We start from the raw sequence: 23,385 nt of genomic DNA, 5'->3' as shown, positions 1-23,385 counted from the left end.
GCCTGTCAGTCACCTGCTGCCCCCTGCCTGTCAGTCACCTGCTGCCCCCTGCCTGTCACCTGCTGCCCCTTCCTGTCACCTGACTGCCCCTTCCTGTCACCTGACTGCCCCTGCCTGTCACCTGACTGCCCCCCACACCTGCTGCCCCCTGTCTGTCTCCTGCTCCCCCCTCACCTGCTGTCCCCTGCCTGTCACCTGCTGTCCCCTGCCTGTCACCTGCTGCCCCTGCCTGTCACCTGACTGCCCCTTCCTGTCACCTGACTGCCCCTGCCTGTCACCTGACTGCCCCCCACACCTGCTGCCCCCTGTCTGTCTCCTGCTCCCCCCTCACCTGCTGCCCCCTGCCTGTCACCTGCTGCCCCTGCCTGTCTCCTGCCTGTCTCCTGACTGCCCCCTGCCTGTCACCTGCTGCCCCTGCCTGTCACCTGCTGCCCCTGCCTGTCTCCTGCTGCCTCTCCTGCTGCCCCTGCCTGTCTCCTGCTGCCCCTGCCTGTCACCTGCTGCCCCCTGCCTGTCACCTGCTGCCCCCTGCCTGTCACCTGCTGCCCCTGCCTGTCACCTGCTGCCCCTGCCTGTCACCTGCTGCCCCCTGCCTGTCACCTGCTGCCCCCTGCCTGTCACCTGACTGCCCCTGCCTGTCACCTGACTGCCCCTGCCTGTCACCTGACTGCCCCCCACACCTGCTGCCCCCTGTCTGTCTCCTGCTCCCCCCTCACCTGCTGCCCCCTGCCTGTCACCTGCTGCCCCTGCCTGTCTCCTGCTGCCCCTGCCTGTCTCCTGACTGCCCCCTGCCTGTCACCTGCTGCCCCTGCCTGTCACCTGCTGCCCCTGCCTGCCTCTGCCTGTCACCTGCTGCCCCCAGCCTGTCACCTGCTGCCCCCAGCCTGTCACCTGCTGCCCCCAGCCTGTCACCTGCTGCCCCCAGCCGGTCACCTGCTGCCCCCTGCCTGTCTCCTGCTGCCCCTGCCTGTCTACTGACTGCCCCCCTCACCTGCTGCCCCCTGCCAGTCACCTGCTGCCCCCTGCCAGTCACCTGCTGCCCCCTGCCAGTCACCTGCTGCCCCTGCCTGTCACCTGACTGCCCCCTGCCTGTCACCTGACTGCCCCCTGCCTGTCACCTGACTGCCCCCTGCCTGTCACCTGCTGCCCCCTGCCTGTCACCTGCTGCCCCCTGCCTGTCACCTGCTGCCCCCTGCCTGTCACCTGACTGCCCCCCACACCTGCTGCCCCCTGTCTGTATCCTGCTCCCCCCTCACCTGCTGCCCCCTGCCTGTCACCTGACTGCCCCCTGCCTGTCACCTGACTGCCCCTGCCTGTCACCTGACTGCCCCCTGCCTGTCACCTGCTGCCCCCTGCCTGTCACCTGCTGCCCCCTGCCTGTCACCTGACTGCCCCCCACACCTGCTGCCCCCTGTCTGTCTCCTGCTCCCCCCTCACCTGCTGCCCCCTGCCTGTCACCTGCTGCCCCCTGCTGGTCACCTGCTGCCCCCTGCCGGTCACCTGCTGCCCCCTGCCGGTCACCTGCTGCCCCCTGCCAGTCACCTGCTGCCCCCTGCCTGTCTCCTCACTGCCCCCTCACCTGCCTGTCTCCTCACTGCCCCCTCACCTGCCTGTCACCTGCTGCCCCCTCACCTGCCTGTCACCTGCTGCCCCCTGCCTGTCACCTGCTGCCCCCTGCCTGTCACCTGCTGCCCCCTGCCTGTCACCTGCTGCCCCCTGCCTGTCACCTGACTGCCCCTGCCTGTCACCTGACTGCCCCCCACACCTGCTGCCCCCTGTCTGTCTCCTGCTCCCCCCTCACCTGCTGCCCCCTGCCTGTCACCTGCTGCCCCCTGCCTGTCACCTGCTGCCCCCTGCCTGTCACCTGCTGCCCCCTGCCGGTCACCTGCTGCCCCCTGCCAGTCTCCTCACTGCCCCCTCACCTGCCAGTCTCCTCACTGCCCCCTCACCTGCCTGTCTCCTCACTGCCCCCTCACCTGCCTGTCACCTGCTGCCCCCTGCCTGTCACCTGCTGCCCCCTGCCTGTCACCTGCTGCCCCCTGCCTGTCACCTGACTGCCCCCCCTGCCTGTCACCTGCTGCCCCTTGCCTGTCACCTGCTGCCACCTGCCTGTCACCTCCTGACTGCCCCCTGCCTGTCTCCTGCTGCCCCCTGCCTGTCTCCTCACTGCCCCCTCACCTGCTGCCCCCTGCCTGTCTCCTCACTGCCCCCTCACCTGCTGCCCCCTTCCTGTCACCTCCTGCCCCTGTCACCTGCTGCTCCCTGCCTGTCTCCTCACTGCCCCCTCACCTGCTGCCATCTGCTGCCCCCTGCCTGTCTCCTGACTGCCCCCTGCCTGTCTCCTGCTCCCCCCTCACCTGCTGCCCCCTGCCTGTCTCCTGACTGCCCCCTCACCTGCTGCCACCTGCCTGTCACCTGCTGCCCCCTGCCTGTCTCCTCACTGCCCCCTCACCTGCTGCCCCCTGCCTGTCTTCTCACTGCCCCCTCACCTGCTGCCCCCTGCCTGTCACCTGCTGCCCCCTGCCTGTCTCCTCACTGCCCCCTCACCTGCTGCCCCTTGCCTGTCACCTGCTGCCCCTTGCCTGTCTCCTGCTGCCCCCTGCCTGTCACCTGCTGCCCCCTGCCTGTCTCCAGCTGCCCCTGTCACCTGCTGCCCCCTGCCTGTCTCCTGCTGCCCCTGTCACCTGCTGCCCCCTGCCTGTGTCCTGACTGCCCGCCTCACCTGCAGCCCCCTGCCTGTCTCCTGCAGCCCCCTGCCTGTCTCCTGCTGCCCCCTGCCTGTCTCCTGCTGCCCCCTGCCTGTCTCCTGCCTGTCTCCTGCTGCCCCCTGCCTGTCTCCTGTCTCCTGCTGCCCCCTGCCTGTCACCTGCTGCCCCCTCACCTGCTGCCCCCTGCCGGTCATCTGCTACCCCCTGCCTGTCTCCTCACTGCCCCCTCACCTGCTGCTACCTGCCTGTCACCTGCTGCCCCCTGCCTGTCTCCTCACTGCCCCCTCACCTGCTGCCCCCTGCCTGTCTCCTGACTGCCCCCTCACCTGCTGCCCCCTGCCTGTCTCCTGCTGCCCCCTGCCTGTCTCCTGCTGCCCCCTGCCTGTCTCCTGCTGCCCCCTGCCTGTCTCCTGCTGCCCCCTGCCTGTCTCCTCACTGCCCCCTCACCTGCTGCCACCTGCTGCCCCCTGCCTGTCTCCTCACTGCCCCCTCACCTGCTGCCACCTGCTGCCCCCTACTTGTCTCCTGACTGCCCCCTGCCTGTCTCCTCACTGCCCCCTTACCTGCTGCCCCCTGCCTGTCACCTGCTGCCCCTCTCACCTGCTGCCCCCTACATGTCTCCTGCTGCCCCAAAGATGTGTTTACACTTACCTAAAAAGATCAGTATAGGGTCCTCTGTGCAGGACCGGTCTTCTTTAATTAATCAATTCGACTAAAAAAAGTTGCTAGGTATGATCACATAAAGGCATCTTTATCTGCGATTGCAGAATGATGTTATAACCCTCCTTATATATTCAGCTGAAGGAAATATCTTCAGTACACACACCTTACTTACACAACAACAGTGTGTGTCCAGCACATCACCGTATCTTGATCTGTTATAGGTGGATGCGTACCGTTTACTCGCAGTAAAAGTGATCCTGTTCCTCGTGTAAAGGTTTCTTTATGTGTGTCCCAGCACTCCAAAGGGAAAGAAAATGTTTCATATGAATTTAATACATAAAAAAAACATACATATAAAATATCTAAAAACAATTTGTCATTATAAAGATGGAAAAACTAGTGGTATTGTCCAGGGGAAGTACCCAGATTGACTCTTTCTCTTACGTCCTAGAGGATGCTGGGGACTCCATAAGGACCATGGGGTATAGACGGGCTCCGCAGGAGACATGGGCACTATTAAAGAACTTTAGTATGGGTGTGCACTGGCTCCTCCCTCTATGCCCCTCCTCCAGACCTCAGTTGGATCCTGTGTCCAGAGGAGACTGGGTGCATTACAGGGGAGCTCTCCTGAGTTTCTCTGAGAAATACTTTTGTTAGGTTTTTTATTTTCAGGGAGCACTGCTGGCAACAGACTCCCTGCATCGTGGGACTGAGGAGAGAGAAGCAGACCTACTTAACTGATAGGCTCTGCTTCTTAGGCTACTGGACACCATTAGCTCCAGAGGGATTGGTACGTAGGTCTCTCCTAGCTGTTCGTCCCGGAGCCGCGCCGCCGTCCTCCTCACAGAGCCGGAAGATAGAAGCCGGGTGAGTATTAGAAGAAAGAAGACTTCAAAGGCGGCAGAAGACTTCAGTTCTTCCATGAGGTAAGCGCGCAGCGGTAACGCTGCGAGCCATTGCTCCCACACACAACACACACTGCAGGCACTGATGGGTGCAGGGGGGGGGGGGGCGCCCTGGGCAGCAATAAAAACCTCTAGGGCTCTACCTACCTCTATATCATATATATAAAAGCGCTGTTTATCTGGGAATTCTATTTCCAGTATCAGTTGGCGCTGGGTGTGTGCTGGCATACTCTCTCTCTCTCTGTCTCTCCAAAGGGCCTTATTGGGGATCTGTGTCCATAAAAAATATCCCTGTGTGTGCGCGGATGTGTCAGTATGTGTGTGTCGACACGTCTGAAGCGGAAGGCTCATCTAAGGAGGAGGTGGAGCAGATGATTGTGGTGTCTCCGTCGGCAACGCCAACACCTGATTGGTTGGACATGTGGAATGTTTTAAATGAAAATGTGTCTTTATTACATAAGAGATTGGACAAAGCAGAGTTCAGGGTTAATACAGGGAGTCAATCCATGGCTTTGACTGTGTCACAGGGCCCTTCAGGGTCTCAAAAACGTCCCCTGTCCCAAATAGCAGACACTGATACCGACACGGATTCTGACTCCAGTGTCGACTACGATGATGCAAGGGTGGCCAAAACTATTCATTATATGATTATTGCAATAAAAGATGTTTTGCATATCACAGATGACCCCTCTGTCCCTGACACGAGGGTGCGCATGTATAAGGGAAAGAAACCTGGGGTTACCTTTCCCCCATCTCATGAGCTGAACGCGTTATTTGAAAAAGCTTGGGAAACTCCAGACAAGAAACTGCAGATTCCCAAAAGAATTATTATGGCGTATCCTTTTCCCTCAAAGGACAGGTTAAGGTGGGAATCTTCACCCACAGTCGACAAGGCCTTAACGCGCTTGTCCAAAAAGGTGGCGCTACCGTCTCCAGACACGGCGACGCTAAAAGATCCTGCGGATCGCAGACAGAAAACTGCCTTAAAATCAATTTATACGCATACAGGTGCATTGCTCAGACCGGCAATAGCATCAGCTTGGGTTTGTAGCGCGGTAGCAGCTTGGACAGATACCTTGTCAGCTGACATTGATACCCTAGATAGAGATACCATTCTATTGACCTTAGGTCACATTAAAGACGCAGTCTTATATATGAGAGACGCTCAGAGAGACGTTGGATTGCTAGGTTCGAGGGCCAACGCAATGGCGATTTCTGCTAGGTGAGCCCTGTGGTCCCGCCAATGGACGGGTGAAAAAAAGGTATATGGAAGTTTTGCCTTACAAGGGTGAGCTTTTATTTGGGGAAGGTCTCGTGGACCTGGTTTCCACAGCTACAGCGGGTAAATCTACTTTTTTGCCTTATGTTCCCCCACAGCAAAAGAAAACACCACAGTATCGGATGCAGTCCTTTCGGTCGCATAAGTCCAGAAGAGGTCGGGGCTCTTCCTCCCTCGCCAGAGGTCAGTAGCGGATCTTGCCACGGGCAAGCAGGACTTTTGCCCGGGGCGCCGCCTTCCGGAGGGCGCCGCACCATGGCAAGATCCGCTACTGGTGTGCCCCCCGCTGCCGCTGCCCCCTCCCCCCTGCCGTGAAGGGAACTAGACGCGTAGCGTCTAGTTTCCCCTCGTGGAGAGGACCTTTACTGTGCGGTGCGCGATGACGTAATCGCGCACCATACAGCAAAGGTCCTCTCCACGAAGGGAACTAGACACGAAGCGTCTAGTTTCCCTTCGTGGAGAGGACCTATGATGTGCGGTGCGCAATGACGTCATCGTGCACTGCACATCATTTCATCGGCGCTATTACTGTACAGGGGGCGTAAGTGACCACGCCCCCTGTATGAAGCCACGCCCCCATCGGCCGCCCGGGGCGCTCAAAACCCTCGAGCCGGCCCTGCCAGAGGTAAGGGTAGAGGGAAAAGAATGCCTGCTACGGCCAGTTCCCAGGAACAGAAGTCCTCCCTGGCTTCTACTAAATCCATTGCATGATGCTGGGGCTCCACTGAGGGAGTCCGCTCCGGTGGGGGCGCATCTTCGACTCTTCAGCCACGTCTGGGTTCAGTCAGAGGTGGATCCTTGGGTGATGGAAATTGTGTCCCAAGGTTACAGGCTGGAATTCGAAGACGTGCCTCCTTGCCGATTCTTCAAATAGGCTTTACCAACGTCTCCCCCAGAAAGGGAGATAGTGTTGGCTGCAATTCAAAAGCTGTGTCTACAGCAAGTGATTATCAAGGTTCCCTTAATGCAACAGGAAAAAGGGTACTATTCAACCCTGTTTGTGGTCCCGAAACCGGATGGCTCAGTCAGACCCATTCTAAACTTAAAATCCTTGAACCTGTACTTAAAAAGGTTCAAGTTCAAGATGGAATCGCTCAGGGGAGTGATCTACAGCCTGGAAGGGGGGGATTTTATAGTGTCACTAGACATAAAGGATGCATACCTTCATGTCCCCATATATCCCCCTCATCAGGCGTACCTGAGATTCGCTGTACAGGATTGTCATTACCAATTTCAGATGTTGCCGTTTGGTCTTTCCACGGCATCGAGGATTTTCACCAAGGTGATGGCGAAAATGATGGTGCTCCTGCGCAGGCAGGGAGTCACAATTATCCCGTACTTGGACGATCTCCTGATAAAAGCGAGATTGAGAGATCAATTGCTGAAAAGCGTGTTGCTCTCCCTGAGAGTGCTGCAGCAGCACGGCTGGATTCTAAATCTACCAAAGTCACAATTGGTTCCAACGACTCGGCTATCATTCTTAGGCATGATTCTGGACACGGAACAGAAGAGGGTTTTTCTCCCAATGGAAAAAGCCCAGGAGCTCCAGAACATGGTCAGAGACCTGAAAAAAACAAAGAGTGTCAGTCCATCATGGCACTCGGGTTCTGGGGAAAATGGTGGCGTCCTTCGGCAGGTTTCATGCGAGGACATTTCAGTGGGACCTTCTGGACAAGTGGTCCGGGTCTCACCTTCAAATACATCAGAAGATAACCCTATCCCCCAGGGCCAGGGTATCTCTCCTGTGGTGGCTGCAGAGTGCTCATCTTCAAGAAGGTCGCAGGTTCGGCATTCAGGACTGGGTCCTGGTAACCACGGACGTGAGCCTCCGAGGCTGGGGAGCAGTCACACAAGGAAGACATTTTCAGGGACTGTGGTCAAGCTAGGAGGCTTGTCTACACATCAACATACTGGAATTATGGGCCATATACAACGACCTAAGGTAAGCGGAGAATCTTCTTCGCGGTCTACCGGTTTTGATTCAGTCAGACAACGTCATAGCAGTGGCTCATGTAAACCGTCAAGGCGGTACAAGGAGCAGAGTGGCAATAGCGGAAGCCACCAGGATTTTGCGATGGGCAGAAAATCACCTAAGTGCTCTGTCAGCGATATTCATTCTGGGAGTGGACAACTGGGAAGCAGACTTCCTCAGCAGATACGATCTCCATCCAGGAGAGTGGGGACTTCATCAAGAAGTCTTTGCAGAGATAACAAGTCGTTGGGAGCTTTCTCAAATAGACATGATGGCATCACGCCTCAACAAGAAGCTTCGGAGGTATTGCGCCAGGTCAAGGGACCCTCAGGCAGTAGCGGTGGACGCCCTGGTGATGCCATGGGTGTTTCAGTCGGTCTATGTGTTTCCTTCTCTTCCTCTCATCTCAAAACTATTGAGAATCATAAGACGGAAAAGAGTACGAACGATACTCATTGTTCCGGATTGGGCTCGAAGGCTTTGGTATTCAGATCTTCAGGAAATGATCACAGAAGATCCGTGGCCTCTTCCTCTCAGAGAAGACATGTTGCAGCAGGGGCCCTGCGTGTTCCAAGACTTACCGCGGTTATGTTTGACGGCATGGCGGTTGAACACCGAATCCTAGCGGAGAAGGGTATTCCGGAAGAAGTCATCCCTACTCTGATAAAGGCTAGGAAGGAAGTGACGGCGAAACATTATCACTGTACCTGGAGAAAGTATGTATCTTGGTGTGAAGCCGAGGATGCTCCTACGGAAGGTTTCCACTTGGGCCGTTTTCTCCACTTTCTACAGACAGGAGTGGATATGGGCCTAAAGTTATGCTCCGTTAAGGTACAGATTTCGGCCATGTCTATATTCTTCCAGAAGGAATTGGCTTCTCTCCCAGAAGTTCAAACTTTTGTAAAGGGAGTGCTACACATCCAGCCTCCTTTTGTGCCCCCAGTGGCACCATGGGACCTTAACGTGGTGTTACAGTTCATTAAATCACACTGGTTTGAGCCTCTTCAAACAGTTGAATTGAAATTTCTCACTTGGAAGGTGGTCATGTTATTGGCCTTGGCATCTGCAAGGCGGGTGTCCTAATTGGCGGCTTTGTCTCATAAGAGCCCCTATCTGATTTTCCATGTGGATAGAGCGGAATTGAGGACTCGTCCTCAGTTTCTGCCCTAGGTGGTTTCGTCTTTTCACATGAACCAACCCATTTTGGTGCCTGTGGCTACGGGTGACTTGGAGGATTCCATGTCCCTGGATGTAGTCAGGGCTTTAAAAATATATGTAGCCAGAACGGCTCGGGTTAGGAAAACAGAGTCACTGTTTGTCCTTTATGCAGCCAACAAGGTTGGCGCTCCTGCTTCTAAGCAGACGATTGCACGCTGGATCTGTAACACGATTCAGCAGGCTCATTCTACGGCGGGATTGCCGTTAACAAAATCGGTTAAGGCCCATTCCAGTAGGAGAGTGGGCTCTTCTTGGGCGGCTGCCCGAGGGGTCTCGGCATTACAGCTTTGCTGAGCGGCTACTTGGTCGGGTTCAAACACTTTTGCAAGATTCTACAAGTTTGATACCCTGGCTGATGAGGACCTCATGTTTGCTCAGTCGGTGTTGCATAGTCATCCGCACTCTCCCGCCCGGTCTGGAGCTTTGGTATAAACCCCATGGTCCTTACGGAGTCCCCAGCATACTCTAGGACGTAAGAGAAAATAAGATTTTAAACCTACCGGTAAATCTTTTTCTCCTAGTCCGTAGAGGATGCTGGGCGCCCGTCCCAGTGCGGACATATTTCTGCATGACTTGTATATAGTTATTGCTTACATAAGGGTTATGTTACAGTTAAGATCAGTCGTTGGCTGATACTGTTTTTTATTCATACTGTTAACTGGTTGCGTATATTCCAGGTTATACGGTGTGGCTGGTATGAATCTTGCCCTTGGATTAACATAAATCCTTTCCTCGTACTGTCCGTCTACTCTGGGCACAGTTTCTCTAACTGAGGTCTGGAGGAGGGGCATAGAGGGAGGAGCCAGTGCACACCCATACTGAAGTTCTTTAATAGTGCCCATGTCTCCTGCGGAGCCTGCCTATACACCATGGTCCTTACGGAGTCCCCAGCATCCTCTACGGATTAGTAGAAAAATATTTACCGGTAGGTTTAAAATCTTATTTTTTCAAGGCACAGGTCACTCAGTTTTACATATCTCTGTTACATGTGTTCTCTGTGTTGTGTATTGTATTTTTTCCTAGGCGCTCCAGCTTTGAGGAACCAGAGTATTTATTACACATCACACAGTCTGTATTCTCACTGATTCCCTGACACGATGGACACAGACAGGAGTCACAGAACTGAGAGGATAATTAATATCACCCTTGAGATCATCTACATACTGACTGGGGAGGTGAGGCGATCTGGGAGCGTCACAGTGACATCACTTATGTTTATAGTAATAATACAGGGACAGGACTGGGGAGCTGAGGGGATCTGGGAGTGTCACAGTGACATCACTTATGTCTATAGTAATAATACAGGGACATGACTGGGGAGGTGAGGAGATCTGGGAGTGTAACAGTGTCATCAGTTATATCTATAGTAATAATACAGGGACATGACTGGGGAGGTGAGGGGATCTGGGAGCGTCACAGTGACATCAATTACATCTATAGTAATAATACAGGGACATGACTGGGGAGGTGAGGGGATCTGGGAGCGTCACAGTGACATCAATTACATCTATAGTAATAATACAGGGACATGACTGGGGAGGTGAGGGGATCTGGGAGCGTCACAGTGACATCAATTACATCTATAGTGATAACACAGGGACATGACGGGGGAGGTGAGGGGATCTGGGTGCGTCACAGTGACATCACTTATATCTATAGTAATAATACAGGGTCATGACTGGGGAGGTGAGGGGATCTGGGATTGTCGCAGTGATATCAATTACATCTATAGTAATAATACAGGGACATGACGGGAGGTGAGGGGATCTGGGAGCGTCACATATCTATAGTAATAATACAGGGACATGACTGGGGTGGTGAGGTGATCTGGGAGCGTTACAATGACATCACTTATATTTATAGTAATTATACAGGGACATGACTGGGGAGGTGAGGGGACCTGGTAGTATCACAGTGATGTCACATATCTATAGTAATAATACAGGGATATGACTGGGGAGGTGAGGGGATCTGGTAGCGTCACCGTGACATCACTTATATCTATTGTACTAATACAAGGACATGACTGGGGAGGTGAGGTGATCTGGGAGCGTCACAGTGACATCACTTATATCTATAGTAATAATATAGGGACATGATTGGGGAGGTGAGGGGATCTGGGAGCGTCACAGTGACATCACTTATATCTATAGTAATAATATAGGGACATGATTGGGGAGGTGAGGGGATGTGGGAGCATCACAGTGGCATCACTTATACCTATAGTAATAATACAGGGACATGACTGGGGAGGTGAGGGGATCTGGGAGTTTATGCAGTTACATTTGTTGTCTCTCCCATTGCACAGGATTACACAGTAGTAAAGAAGACATCCGATGAGTGTGAGACACCCAGCAGCCGTCCCCATGTGTCAGGAGTACTGAGCAGGACCCAGCTCACAATCACAGTGCCTCCGCCTCACTCACTGATACATGACAGACACAATGACCAGAAGATCCTGGAACTCACCAACAAGATCATTCAGCTGCTGACTGGAGAGGTGACTGCTGGGAATGGGGCATTATACAGTAACACCAGGGGATGTGTCTTGGTGATGACTGGAGAGGTGACTGCCGGGAAAGGGACATTATACAGTAACACCAGGGGATGTGTCTGGGTGATGATTGGAGAGGTGACTGCTGGTAATGGGACATTATACAGTAACACAGGGGATGTGTCTGGGTGATGACTGGAGAGGTGACTGCTGGTAATGAGGCATTATACAGTAACACAGGGGATGTGTCTGGGTGATGACTGGAGAGGTGACTGCTGGGAATGAGGCCTTATACAGTAACACCAGGGGATGTGTCTGGGTGATGACTGGAGAGGTGACTGCTGGGAATGGGGCATTATACAGTAACACCAGGGGATGTGTCTTGGTGATGACTGGAGAGGTGACTGCCGGGAAAGGGACATTATACAGTAACACCAGGGGATGTGTCTGGGTGATGATTGGAGAGGTGACTGCTGGTAATGGGACATTATACAGTAACACAGGGGATGTGTCTGGGTGATGACTGGAGAGGTGACTGCTGGTAATGAGGCATTATACAGTAACACAGGGGATGTGTCTGGGTGATGACTGGAGAGGTGACTGCTGGGAATGAGGCATTATACAGTAACACCAGGGGACGTGTCTGGGTGATGACTGGAGAGGTGACTGCTTGGAATGGGACATTGTACAGTAACACCAGGGAATGTGTCTGGGTGATGACTGGAGAGGTGACTGCTGGGAATGGGGCATTATACATTAACACCAGGGGACGTGTCTGGGTGATGACTGGAGAGGTGACTGCTTGGAATGGGACATTGTACAGTAACACCAGGGGATGTGTCTGGGTGATGACTGGAGAGGTGACTGCTGGGAATGGGGCATTATACATTAACACCAGGGGACGTGTCTGGGTGATGACTGGAGAGGTGACTGCTTGGAATGGGACATTATACAGTAACACCAGGGGATGTGTCTGGGTGATGACTGGAGAGGTGACTGCTGGGAATGGAACATTATACAGTAACACAGGGGAACGTGTCTGGGTGATGACTGGAGAGGTGACTGCTGGGAATGGGACATTATACAGTAACACCAGGGGATGTGTCTGGGTGATGACTGGAGAGGTGACTGCTGGGAATGGGGCCTTATACAGTAACACCAGGGGATGTGTCTGGGTGATGACTGGAGAAGTGACTGCTGGGAATGGGGCATTATACAGTAACACCAGGGGACGTGTCTGGGTGATGACTGGAGAGGTGACTGCTGGGAATGGGGCCTTATACAGTAACACCAGGGGATGTGTCTGGGTGATGACTGGAGAAGTGACTGCTGGGAAAGGGGCATTATACAGTAACACCAGGGGACGTGTCTGGGTGATGACTGAAGAGGTGACTGCTGGGAATGGGGCATTATACAGTAACACCAGGGGACGTGTCTGGGTGATGACTGAAGAGGTGACTGCTCGGAATGGGACATTATACAGTAACACCAGGGGGACGTGTCTGGGTGATGACTGGAGAGGTGACTGCTGGGAATGGGACATTATACAGTAACACCGGGGGTTGTGTCTGGGTGGTGACTGGAGAGGTGACTGCTGGGAATGGGACATTATACAGTAACACCAGGGGATGTGTCTGGGTGATGACTGGAGAGGTGACTGCTGGGAATGGAACATTATACAGTAACACAGGGGAACGTGTCTGGGTGATGACTGGAGAGGTGACTGCTGGGAATGGGACATTATACAGTAACACCGGGGGTTGTGTCTGGGTGGTGACTGGAGAGGTGACTGCTGGGAATGGGACATTATACAGTAACACCAGGGGACGTGTCTGGGTGATGACTGGTGAGGTGACTGCTGGGAATGGGGCATTATACAGTAACACCAGGGGATGTGTCTGGGTGATGACTGGAGAGGTGACTGCTGGGAATGGAACATTATACAGTAACACAGGGGAACGTGTCTGGGTGATGACTGGAGAGGTGACTGCTGGGAATGGGACATTATACAGTAACACCAGGGATGTGTCTGGGTGATGACTGGAGAGGTGACTGCTGGGAATGGGGCCTTATACAGTAACACCAGGGGATGTGTCTGGGTGATGACTGGAGAAGTGACTGCTGGGAATGGGGCATTATACAGTAACACCAGGGGACGTGTCTGGGTGATGACTGGAGAGGTGACTGCTGGGAATGGGGCATTATACAGTAACACCAGGGGACGTGTCTGGGTGATGACTGGAGAGGTGACTGCTGGGAATGGGGCCTTATACAGTAACACCAGGGGATGTGTCTGGGTGATGACTGGAGAAGTGACTGCTGGGAAAGGGGCATTATACAGTAACACCAGGGGACGTGTCTGGGTGATGACTGAAGAGGTGACTGCTGGGAATGGGGCATTATACAGTAACACCAGGGGACGTGTCTGGGTGATGACTGAAGAGGTGACTGCTCGGAATGGGACATTATACAGTAACACCAGGGGGACGTGTCTGGGTGATGACTGGAGAGGTGACTGCTGGGAATGGGACATTATACAGTAACACCAGGGGGACGTGTCTGGGTGATGACTGGAGAGGTGACTGCTGGGAATGGGACATTATACAGTAACACCGGGGGTTGTGTCTGGGTGGTGACTGGAGAGGTGACTGCTGGGAATGGGACATTATACAGTAACACCAGGGGATGTGTCTGGGTGATGACTGGAGAGGTGACTGCTGGTAATGAGGCATTATACAGTAACACCAGGGGATGTGTCTGGGTGATGACTGGAGAGGTGACTGCTGGGAATGAGGCATTATACAGTAACACCAGGGGACGTGTCTGGGTGATGACTGGAGAGGTGACTGCTTGGAATGGGACATTGTACAGTAACACCAGGGGATGTGTCTGGGTGATGACTGGAGAGGTGACTGCTGGGAATGGGACATTATACAGTAACACCAGGGGATGTGTCTGGGTGATGACTGGAGAGGTGACTGCTGGGAATGGGACATTATACATTAACACCAGGGGATGTGTCTGGGTGATGACTGGAGAGGTGACTGCTGGGAATGGGACATTATACAGTAACGCCAGGGGATGTGTCTGGGTGATGACTGGAGAGGTGACTGCTGGGAATGGGGCATTATACAGTAACGCCAGGGGATGTGTCTGGGTGATGACTGGAGAGGTGACTGCTGGGAATGGGGCATTATACAGTAACACCAGGGTACGTGTGTCTGGGTGATGACTGGAGAGGTGACTGCTGGGAATGGGACATTATACAGTAACACCAGGGGACATGTCTGGGTGATGACTGGAGAGGTGACTGCTGGGAATGGGACATTATACAGTAACACCGGGGGATGTGTCTGGGTGATGACTGGAGAGGTGACTGCTGGGAATGGGTCATTATACAGTAACACCAGGGTACGTGTGTCTGGGTGATGACTGGAGAGGTGACTGCTGGGAATGGGACATTATACAGTAACACCAGGGGACATGTCTGGGTGATGACTGGAGAGGTGACTGCTGGGAATGGGACATTATACAGTAACACCAGGGAATGTGTCTGGGTGATGACTGGAGAGGTGACTGCTGGGAATGGGACATTATAAATTAATACCGGGGGACGTGTCTGGGTGATGACTGGAGAGGTGACTGCTGGGAATGGGACATTATACAGTAACACCAGGGGACGTGTCTGGGTGATGACTGGAGATGTGACTACTGGGAATGGGACATTATACAGTAACACCAGGGGAAGTGTCTGGGTGATGACTGGAGAGGTGACTGCTGGGAATAGGACATTATACAGTAACACCAGGGGATGTGTCTGGATGATGACTGGAGAGGTGACTGCTGGGAATGGGACATTATACAGTAACACCAGGGGATGTGTCTGGGTGATGACTGGAGAGGTGACTGCTGGGAATGGGGCATTATACAGTAACACTAGGAGATGTGTCTGGGTGATGACTGGAGAGGTGACTGCTGGGAATGGGGCATTATACAGTAACACCAGGGGATGTGTCTGGGTGATGACTGGAGAGGTGACTGCTGGGAATGGGACATTATACAGTAACACCAGGGGATGTGTCTGGGTGATGACTGGAGAGGTGATTGCTGGGAATGGGACATTATACAGTAACACCGGGGGACGTGTCTGGGTGATGACTGGAGAGGTGACTGCTGGGAATGGGGCATTATACAGTAACACCAGATGATGTGTCTGGGTGATGACTGGAGATGTGACTGCTGGGAATGGGGCATTATACAGTAACACCAGGGGATGTGTCTGGGTGATGACTGGAGAGGTGACTGCTGGGAATGGGGCATTATTCAGTAACACCAGGTGACGTGTCTGGGTGATGACTGGAGAGGCGACTGCTGGGAATGGGACATTATACAGTAACACCGGGGGATGTGTCTGGGTGATGACTGGAGAGGTGACTGCTGGGAATGGGACATTATACAGTAACACCAGGGGATGTGTCTGGGTGATGACTGGAGAGGTGACTGCTGGGAATGGGACATTATACAGTAACACCGGGGGATGTGTCTGGGTGATGACTGTAGAGGTGACTGCTGGGAATGGGACAATATACAGTAATACCAGGGGATGTGTCTGGGTGATGACTGGAGAGGTGACTGCTGGGAATGGGACATTATACAGTAACGACAGGGGACGTGTCTGGCTGCTGACTGGAGAGGTGACTGCTGGGAATTGGGCATTATACAGTAACACCGGGGGATGTGTCTGGGTGATGACTGGAGAGGTGACTGCTGGGAATGGGACATTATACAGTAACACCAGGGGATGTGTCTGGGTGATGACTGGAGAGGTGACTGCTGGGAATGGGACATTATACAGTAACACCAGGGGATGTGTCTGGGTGATGACTGGAGAGGTGACTGCTGGGAATGGGACATTATACAGTAACACCAGGGGGCGTGTCTGGGTGATGACTGGAGAGGTGACTGCTGGGAATGGGACATTATACAGTAACACCAGGGGACGTGTCTGGGTGATGACTGGAGAGGTGACTGCTGGGAATGGGGCATTATACAGTAACACCAGGGGATGTGTCTGGGTGATGACTGGAGAGGTGACTGCTGGGAATGGGACATTATACAGTAACACCAGGGGGCGTGTCTGGGTGATGACTGGAGAGGTGACTGCTGGGAATGGGACATTATACAGTAACACCAGGGGATGTGTCTGGGTGATGACTGGAGAGGTGACTGCTGGGAATGGGACATTATACAGTAACACCAGGGGGCGTGTCTGGGTGATGACTGGAGAGGTGACTGCTGGGAATGGGACATTATACAGTAACACCAGGGGACGTGTCTGGGTGATGACTGGAGAGGTGACTGCTGGGAATGGGGCATTATACAGTAACACCAGGGGACGTGTCTGGCTGCTGACTGGAGAGGTGACTGCTGGGAATTGGGCATTATACAGTAACACCGGGGGATGTGTCTGGGTGATGACTGGAGAGGTGACTGCTGGGAATGGGACATTATACAGTAACACCAGGGGATGTGTCTGGGTGATGACTGGAGAGGTGACTGCTGGGAATGGGACATTATACAGTAACACCAGGGGATGTGTCTGGGTGATGACTGGAGAGGTGACTGCTGGGAATGGGACATTATACAGTAACACCAGGGGGCGTGTCTGGGTGATGACTGGAGAGGTGACTGCTGGGAATGGGACATTATACAGTAACACCAGGGGACGTGTCTGGGTGATGACTGGAGAGGTGACTGCTGGGAATGGGGCATTATACAGTAACACCAGGGGATGTGTCTGGGTGATGACTGGAGAGGTGACTGCTGGGAATGGGACATTATACAGTAACACCAGGGGGCGTGTCTGGGTGATGACTGGAGAGGTGACTGCTGGGAATGGGACATTATACAGTAACACCAGGGGATGTGTCTGGGTGATGACTGGAGAGGTGACTGCTGGGAATGGGACATTATACAGTAACACCAGGGGATGTGTCTGGGTGATGACTGGAGAGGTGACTGCTGGGAATGGGGCATTATACAGTAACACTAGGAGATGTGTCTGGGTGATGACTGGAGAGGTGACTGCTGGGAATGGGGCATTATACAGTAACACCAGGGGATGTGTCTGGGTGATGACTGGAGAGGTGACTGCTGGGAATGGGACATTATACAGTAACACCAGGGGATGTGTCTGGGTGATGACTGGAGAGGTGATTGCTGGGAATGGGACATTATACAGTAACACCGGGGGACGTGTCTGGGTGATGACTGGAGAGGTGACTGCTGGGAATGGGGCATTATACAGTAACACCAGATGATGTGTCTGGGTGATGACTGGAGATGTGACTGCTGGGAATGGGGCATTATACAGTAACACCAGGGGATGTGTCTGGGTGATGACTGGAGAGGTGACTGCTGGGAATGGGGCATTATTCAGTAACACCAGGTGACGTGTCTGGGTGATGACTGGAGAGGCGACTGCTGGGAATGGGACATTATACAGTAACACCGGGGGATGTGTCTGGGTGATGACTGGAGAGGTGACTGCTGGGAATGGGACATTATACAGTAACACCAGGGGATGTGTCTGGGTGATGACTGGAGAGGTGACTGCTGGGAATGGGACATTATACAGTAACACCGGGGGATGTGTCTGGGTGATGACTGTAGAGGTGACTGCTGGGAATGGGACAATATACAGTAATACCAGGGGATGTGTCTGGGTGATGACTGGAGAGGTGACTGCTGGGAATGGGACATTATACAGTAACGACAGGGGACGTGTCTGGCTGCTGACTGGAGAGGTGACTGCTGGGAATTGGGCATTATACAGTAACACCGGGGGATGTGTCTGGGTGATGACTGGAGAGGTGACTGCTGGGAATGGGACATTATACAGTAACACCAGGGGATGTGTCTGGGTGATGACTGGAGAGGTGACTGCTGGGAATGGGACATTATACAGTAACACCAGGGGATGTGTCTGGGTGATGACTGGAGAGGTGACTGCTGGGAATGGGACATTATACAGTAACACCAGGGGGCGTGTCTGGGTGATGACTGGAGAGGTGACTGCTGGGAATGGGACATTATACAGTAACACCAGGGGACGTGTCTGGGTGATGACTGGAGAGGTGACTGCTGGGAATGGGGCATTATACAGTAACACCAGGGGATGTGTCTGGGTGATGACTGGAGAGGTGACTGCTGGGAATGGGACATTATACAGTAACACCAGGGGGCGTGTCTGGGTGATGACTGGAGAGGTGACTGCTGGGAATGGGACATTATACAGTAACACCAGGGGATGTGTCTGGGTGATGACTGGAGAGGTGACTGCTGGGAATGGGACATTATACAGTAACACCAGGGGGCGTGTCTGGGTGATGACTGGAGAGGTGACTGCTGGGAATGGGACATTATACAGTAACACCAGGGGACGTGTCTGGGTGATGACTGGAGAGGTGACTGCTGGGAATGGGGCATTATACAGTAACACCAGGGGACGTGTCTGGCTGCTGACTGGAGAGGTGACTGCTGGGAATTGGGCATTATACAGTAACACCGGGGGATGTGTCTGGGTGATGACTGGAGAGGTGACTGCTGGGAATGGGACATTATACAGTAACACCAGGGGATGTGTCTGGGTGATGACTGGAGAGGTGACTGCTGGGAATGGGACATTATACAGTAACACCAGGGGATGTGTCTGGGTGATGACTGGAGAGGTGACTGCTGGGAATGGGACATTATACAGTAACACCAGGGGGCGTGTCTGGGTGATGACTGGAGAGGTGACTGCTGGGAATGGGACATTATACAGTAACACCAGGGGACGTGTCTGGGTGATGACTGGAGAGGTGACTGCTGGGAATGGGGCATTATACAGTAACACCAGGGGATGTGTCTGGGTGATGACTGGAGAGGTGACTGCTGGGAATGGGACATTATACAGTAACACCAGGGGGCGTGTCTGGGTGATGACTGGAGAGGTGACTGCTGGGAATGGGACATTATACAGTAACACCAGGGGATGTGTCTGGGTGATGACTGGAGAGGTGACTGCTGGGAATGGGACATTATACAGTAACACCAGGGGGCGTGTCTGGGTGATGACTGGAGAGGTGACTGCTGGGAATGGGACATTATACAGTAACACCAGGGGACGTGTCTGGGTGATGACTGGAGAGGTGACTGCTGGGAATGGGGCATTATACAGTAACACCAGGGGACGTGTCTGGCTGCTGACTGGAGAGGTGACTGCTGGGAATTGGGCATTATACAGTAACACCGGGGGATGTGTCTGGGTGATGACTGGAGAGGTGACTGCTGGGAATGGGACATTATACAGTAACACCAGGGGATGTGTCTGGGTGATGACTGGAGAGGTGACTGCTGGGAATGGGACATTATACAGTAACACCAGGGGATGTGTCTGGGTGATGACTGGAGAGGTGACTGCTGGGAATGGGACATTATACAGTAACACCAGGGGGCGTGTCTGGGTGATGACTGGAGAGGTGACTGCTGGGAATGGGACATTATACAGTAACACCAGGGGGCGTGTCTGGGTGATGACTGGAGAGGTGACTGCTGGGAATGGGGCATTATACAGTAACACCAGGGGATGTGTCTGGGTGATGACTGGAGAGGTGACTGCTGGGAATGGGACATTATACAGTAACACCAGGGGGCGTGTCTGGGTGATGACTGGAGAGGTGACTGCTGGGAATGGGACATTATACAGTAACACCAGGGGATGTGTCTGGGTGATGACTGGAGAGGTGACTGCTGGGAATGGGACATTATACAGTAACGTCGGGGGATGTGTCTGGGTGATGACTGGAGAGGTGACTGCTGGGAATGGGGCATTATACAGTAACACCAGGGGACGTGTCTGGGTGATGACTGTATCACTGTGTGTGTCAGGTTCCTATAAGGTGTCAGGTTGTCACTGTCTATGTCTCCATGCAGGAGGGGGAGTATATAGAGGAACACAGGGGTCTGTACAAGGACGTGATGATGGAGAATCACCGGACCCTCACATCACTGGGTAAGAGGAGACTGTCATGTATTGTACAGGGGAGAGCAGGTATGGGGACCCCCTATATACACACATCATCTGATAATCACATATATACACTGTACTCAGTCACTGTGTGTCTCCTACAGATGGGCCCAGTAACAGAGATACCCCAGAGAGATGTCCCCGTCCTCTGTATTCCCAGGATTGTACAGAGGAGAATCACAGGATCCCACAGGAGGATCAGGTAGGTGGGATTTAGCGTCTCGCCCATATACCAAAGTGACTGTCACTGTATGATCTATAGAGGAGCTTTGTGTCATATACACTGATATTCTATAGGTAAATTTTACTTTATTTCTGTTACATCCTAGAGGATGCTGAGGTCCACATTAGTTCCATGGGGTATAGACGGGTCAACCAGAAGCCATGAGTTTGATAGTGTGGGCTGGCCCCTCTCTCTATGCCCCTCCTACCACTACTTGGGGGAAACTGTGTCTGACATTTTGCTGTGTGTGTGTGTAAATTCTCACATTACCATGTCCAGGGACTCTGTGTATTGTGCGGCAGAATATGTATCTTCTCCAGAGGAATCCATTCCATGTACTCAGGAATGTAATATTACGTCTCAGCCTTCCGAGCCCGAACCCCAGTGTGTGGCTTTTATTAAGGGAATGATATCCCAGATTTCTCTGACGTCCTAGTGGATGCTGGGAACTCCGTAAGGACCATGGGGAATAGCGGCTCCGCAGGAGACTGGGCACATCTAAAGAAAGCTTTAGGATCACCTGGTGTGCACTGGCTCCTCCCCCTATGACCCTCCTCCAAGCCTCAGTTAGATTTCTGTGCCCGACGAGAAGGGTGCACACTAGGGGCTCTCCTGAGCTCTCTGTGAAAGTTTTAGTTTAGGTTTATATTTTCAGTGAGACCTGCTGGCAACAGGCTCACTGCATCGTGGGACTAAGGGGAGAAGAAACGGACTCACCTGCGTGCAGAGTGGATTGGGCTTCTTAGGCTACTGGACATTAGCTCCAGAGGGACGATCACAGGTTCAGCCTGGATGGGTCACCGGAGCCGCGCCGCCGTCCCCCTTACAGAGCCAGAAGAGCGAAGAGGTCCGGAAAAATCGGCGGCAGAAGACGATCCTGTCTTCAGATAAGGTAGCGCACAGCACCGCAGCTGTGCGCCATTGCTCTCAGCACACTTCACACTCCGGTCACTGAGGGTGCAGGGCGCTGGGGGGGGCAGCGCCCTGAGACGCAATAAATCGTTAGAAAACCTTTTATGGCTAAAATAAATGCATCACATATAACTCCTGGGCTATATGGATGCATTTAACCCCTGCCAAAACATACAGAAAAAGGATGATAAGGACGCCGAGAAAGGGGCGGAGCCTATCTCCTCAGCACACTGGCGCCATTTTCCCTCACAGCTCAGTTGGAGGGAAGCTCCCTGGCTCTCCCCTGCAGTCACTACACTACAGAAAGTGGTTAAAAAAGAGAGGGGGGCACAAATTAGGCGCAGTATATAACAATACAGCAGCTATAAAGGGAAAAACACTTATATAAGGTTATCCCTGTATATATATAGCGCTCTGGTGTGTGCTGGCAAACTCTCCCTCTGTCTCCCCAAAGGGCTAGTGGGGTCCTGTCCTCTATCAGAGCATTCCCTGTGTGTGTGCTGTGTGTCGGTACGTTGGTGTCGACATGTATGAGGAGAAAAATGATGAGGAGACGGAGTAGAGTGTCTGAAATAGTGTTGTCACCCCCTAGGGGGTCGACACCTGAGTGGATGTACTGTTGAAATTGCGTGCCAGTGTCAGCTTTGTATAAAAGACAGTGGTTGACATGAGACAGCCGGCTACTCAGCTTGTGCATGTCCAGACGTCTCATACAGGGGCCCTAAAGCGCCCGTTACCTCAGATACAGACGCCGACAAGGGTACTGACTCCTGTGTCGACGGTGAAGAGACAACCGTGATTTCCAATAAGGCCACACATTGCATGATTGAGGCAATGGAAAAAGTTTACACTTTTCTGATAATATGAATACCACCAAAAAAAAAAAAAAAAAGGGGTATTATGTTGGTGAGGAAAAACTTCCTGTAGTTTTCCTGAATCTGAGAAATAAAATGAGGTGTGTGATGATGCGTGGGTTTCCCCCCGATAACAATTGATAATTTCAAAAAAGTTATTGGCAGTATACCTTTTCCCGCCAGAGGTTAGGGTGCGTTGGGAAACACCCCCTAGGGTGGATAAAGCGCTCACACGCTTGTAAAAACAAGGGCTCTACCCTCTCCTGAGATGGCCGCCCTTAAGGATCCTGCTGATAGAAAGCAGGAGCGTATCCTAAAATGTATTTACACACATACTGGTGTTATACTGCGACCAGCAATCGCCTCAGCCTGGATGTGCAGTGCTGGGTTGGCGTGGTCGGATTCCCTGACTGGAAATATGATATCCTAGATAAGGACACTATATTATTGCCTATAGAGCAATTAAAAGATGCATTTCTATATATGCATGATGCACAGCGGAATATTTGCCGACTGGCATCAAGTATAAGTGCGTTGTCCAATTATTCCAGTAAAGTGGTCAGGTGATGCGGATTCCAAACAGCATTTGGAAGTATTGCCTTAAAAGAGGGGCTGTACCCCAGGTCGCCTCTCAAAATAAGACGCCGTATTATCAGGCGCAGTCCTGGTTGGCAAGCGGGCAAAAGGGTTCCTCTTTTCTGCTCGTGACAGAGGGAGAGGAAAATGGCTGCAGAGATCAGCCAGTTCCAAGGAACAGAAACCCTTTTCCGCCTATGCCAAGCCCTCAGTATGACGCTAGGGCTTTACAAGTTCAGGCACGGTGGGGTCCCGTTCTCAATGAATTTCAGTGCGCAGTGGGCTCACTCGCAAGTAGACCCCTGGATCCTTCAGATAATATTTCAGGGGTACAAATTGGAATTCGAGACGTATTCCCCTCGCCGTTTCCAAAAGTCTGTTTTACCGACGTCTCCCGCTGACAGGGAGGCAGTTTTGGAAGCCATTCACAAGCTGTATTCCCAGCAGGTGATAATCAAGGTACCCCTCCTGCAACAGGGAACGGGGTATTATTCCACACTATTGTGGTACC

The 23,385-nt window shown here is 53.0% G+C and overlaps 1 protein-coding gene across 2 annotated transcripts in view; it reads left to right on the top strand.

Annotated features, from left to right (window-relative positions):
• Positions 1 to 23,385, top strand: part of LOC134989673 (oocyte zinc finger protein XlCOF22-like) — a 77,372-nt gene that overhangs the window by 463 nt on the left and 53,524 nt on the right. For both annotated transcript variants that reach the window (XM_063950621.1, XM_063950620.1), the window contains exons 2-5: positions 9,769 to 9,920; positions 11,054 to 11,245; positions 20,216 to 20,294; positions 20,414 to 20,511. In XM_063950621.1, coding sequence (XP_063806691.1) covers positions 9,843 to 9,920; positions 11,054 to 11,245; positions 20,216 to 20,294; positions 20,414 to 20,511 — 447 coding nt within the window. In that variant the 5' untranslated portion in view covers positions 9,769 to 9,842. The remainder of the gene's footprint in view (positions 1 to 9,768; positions 9,921 to 11,053; positions 11,246 to 20,215; positions 20,295 to 20,413; positions 20,512 to 23,385) is intronic.

This window comes from Pseudophryne corroboree, unplaced genomic scaffold, assembly GCF_028390025.1.
Source record: "Pseudophryne corroboree isolate aPseCor3 unplaced genomic scaffold, aPseCor3.hap2 scaffold_1114, whole genome shotgun sequence".
Classification (NCBI taxonomy): Eukaryota; Metazoa; Chordata; class Amphibia; order Anura; family Myobatrachidae; genus Pseudophryne; species Pseudophryne corroboree.
The sequence above is the reverse complement of the archived record's forward strand: the minus strand, read 5'-3'. Positions and strand labels throughout refer to the sequence as shown.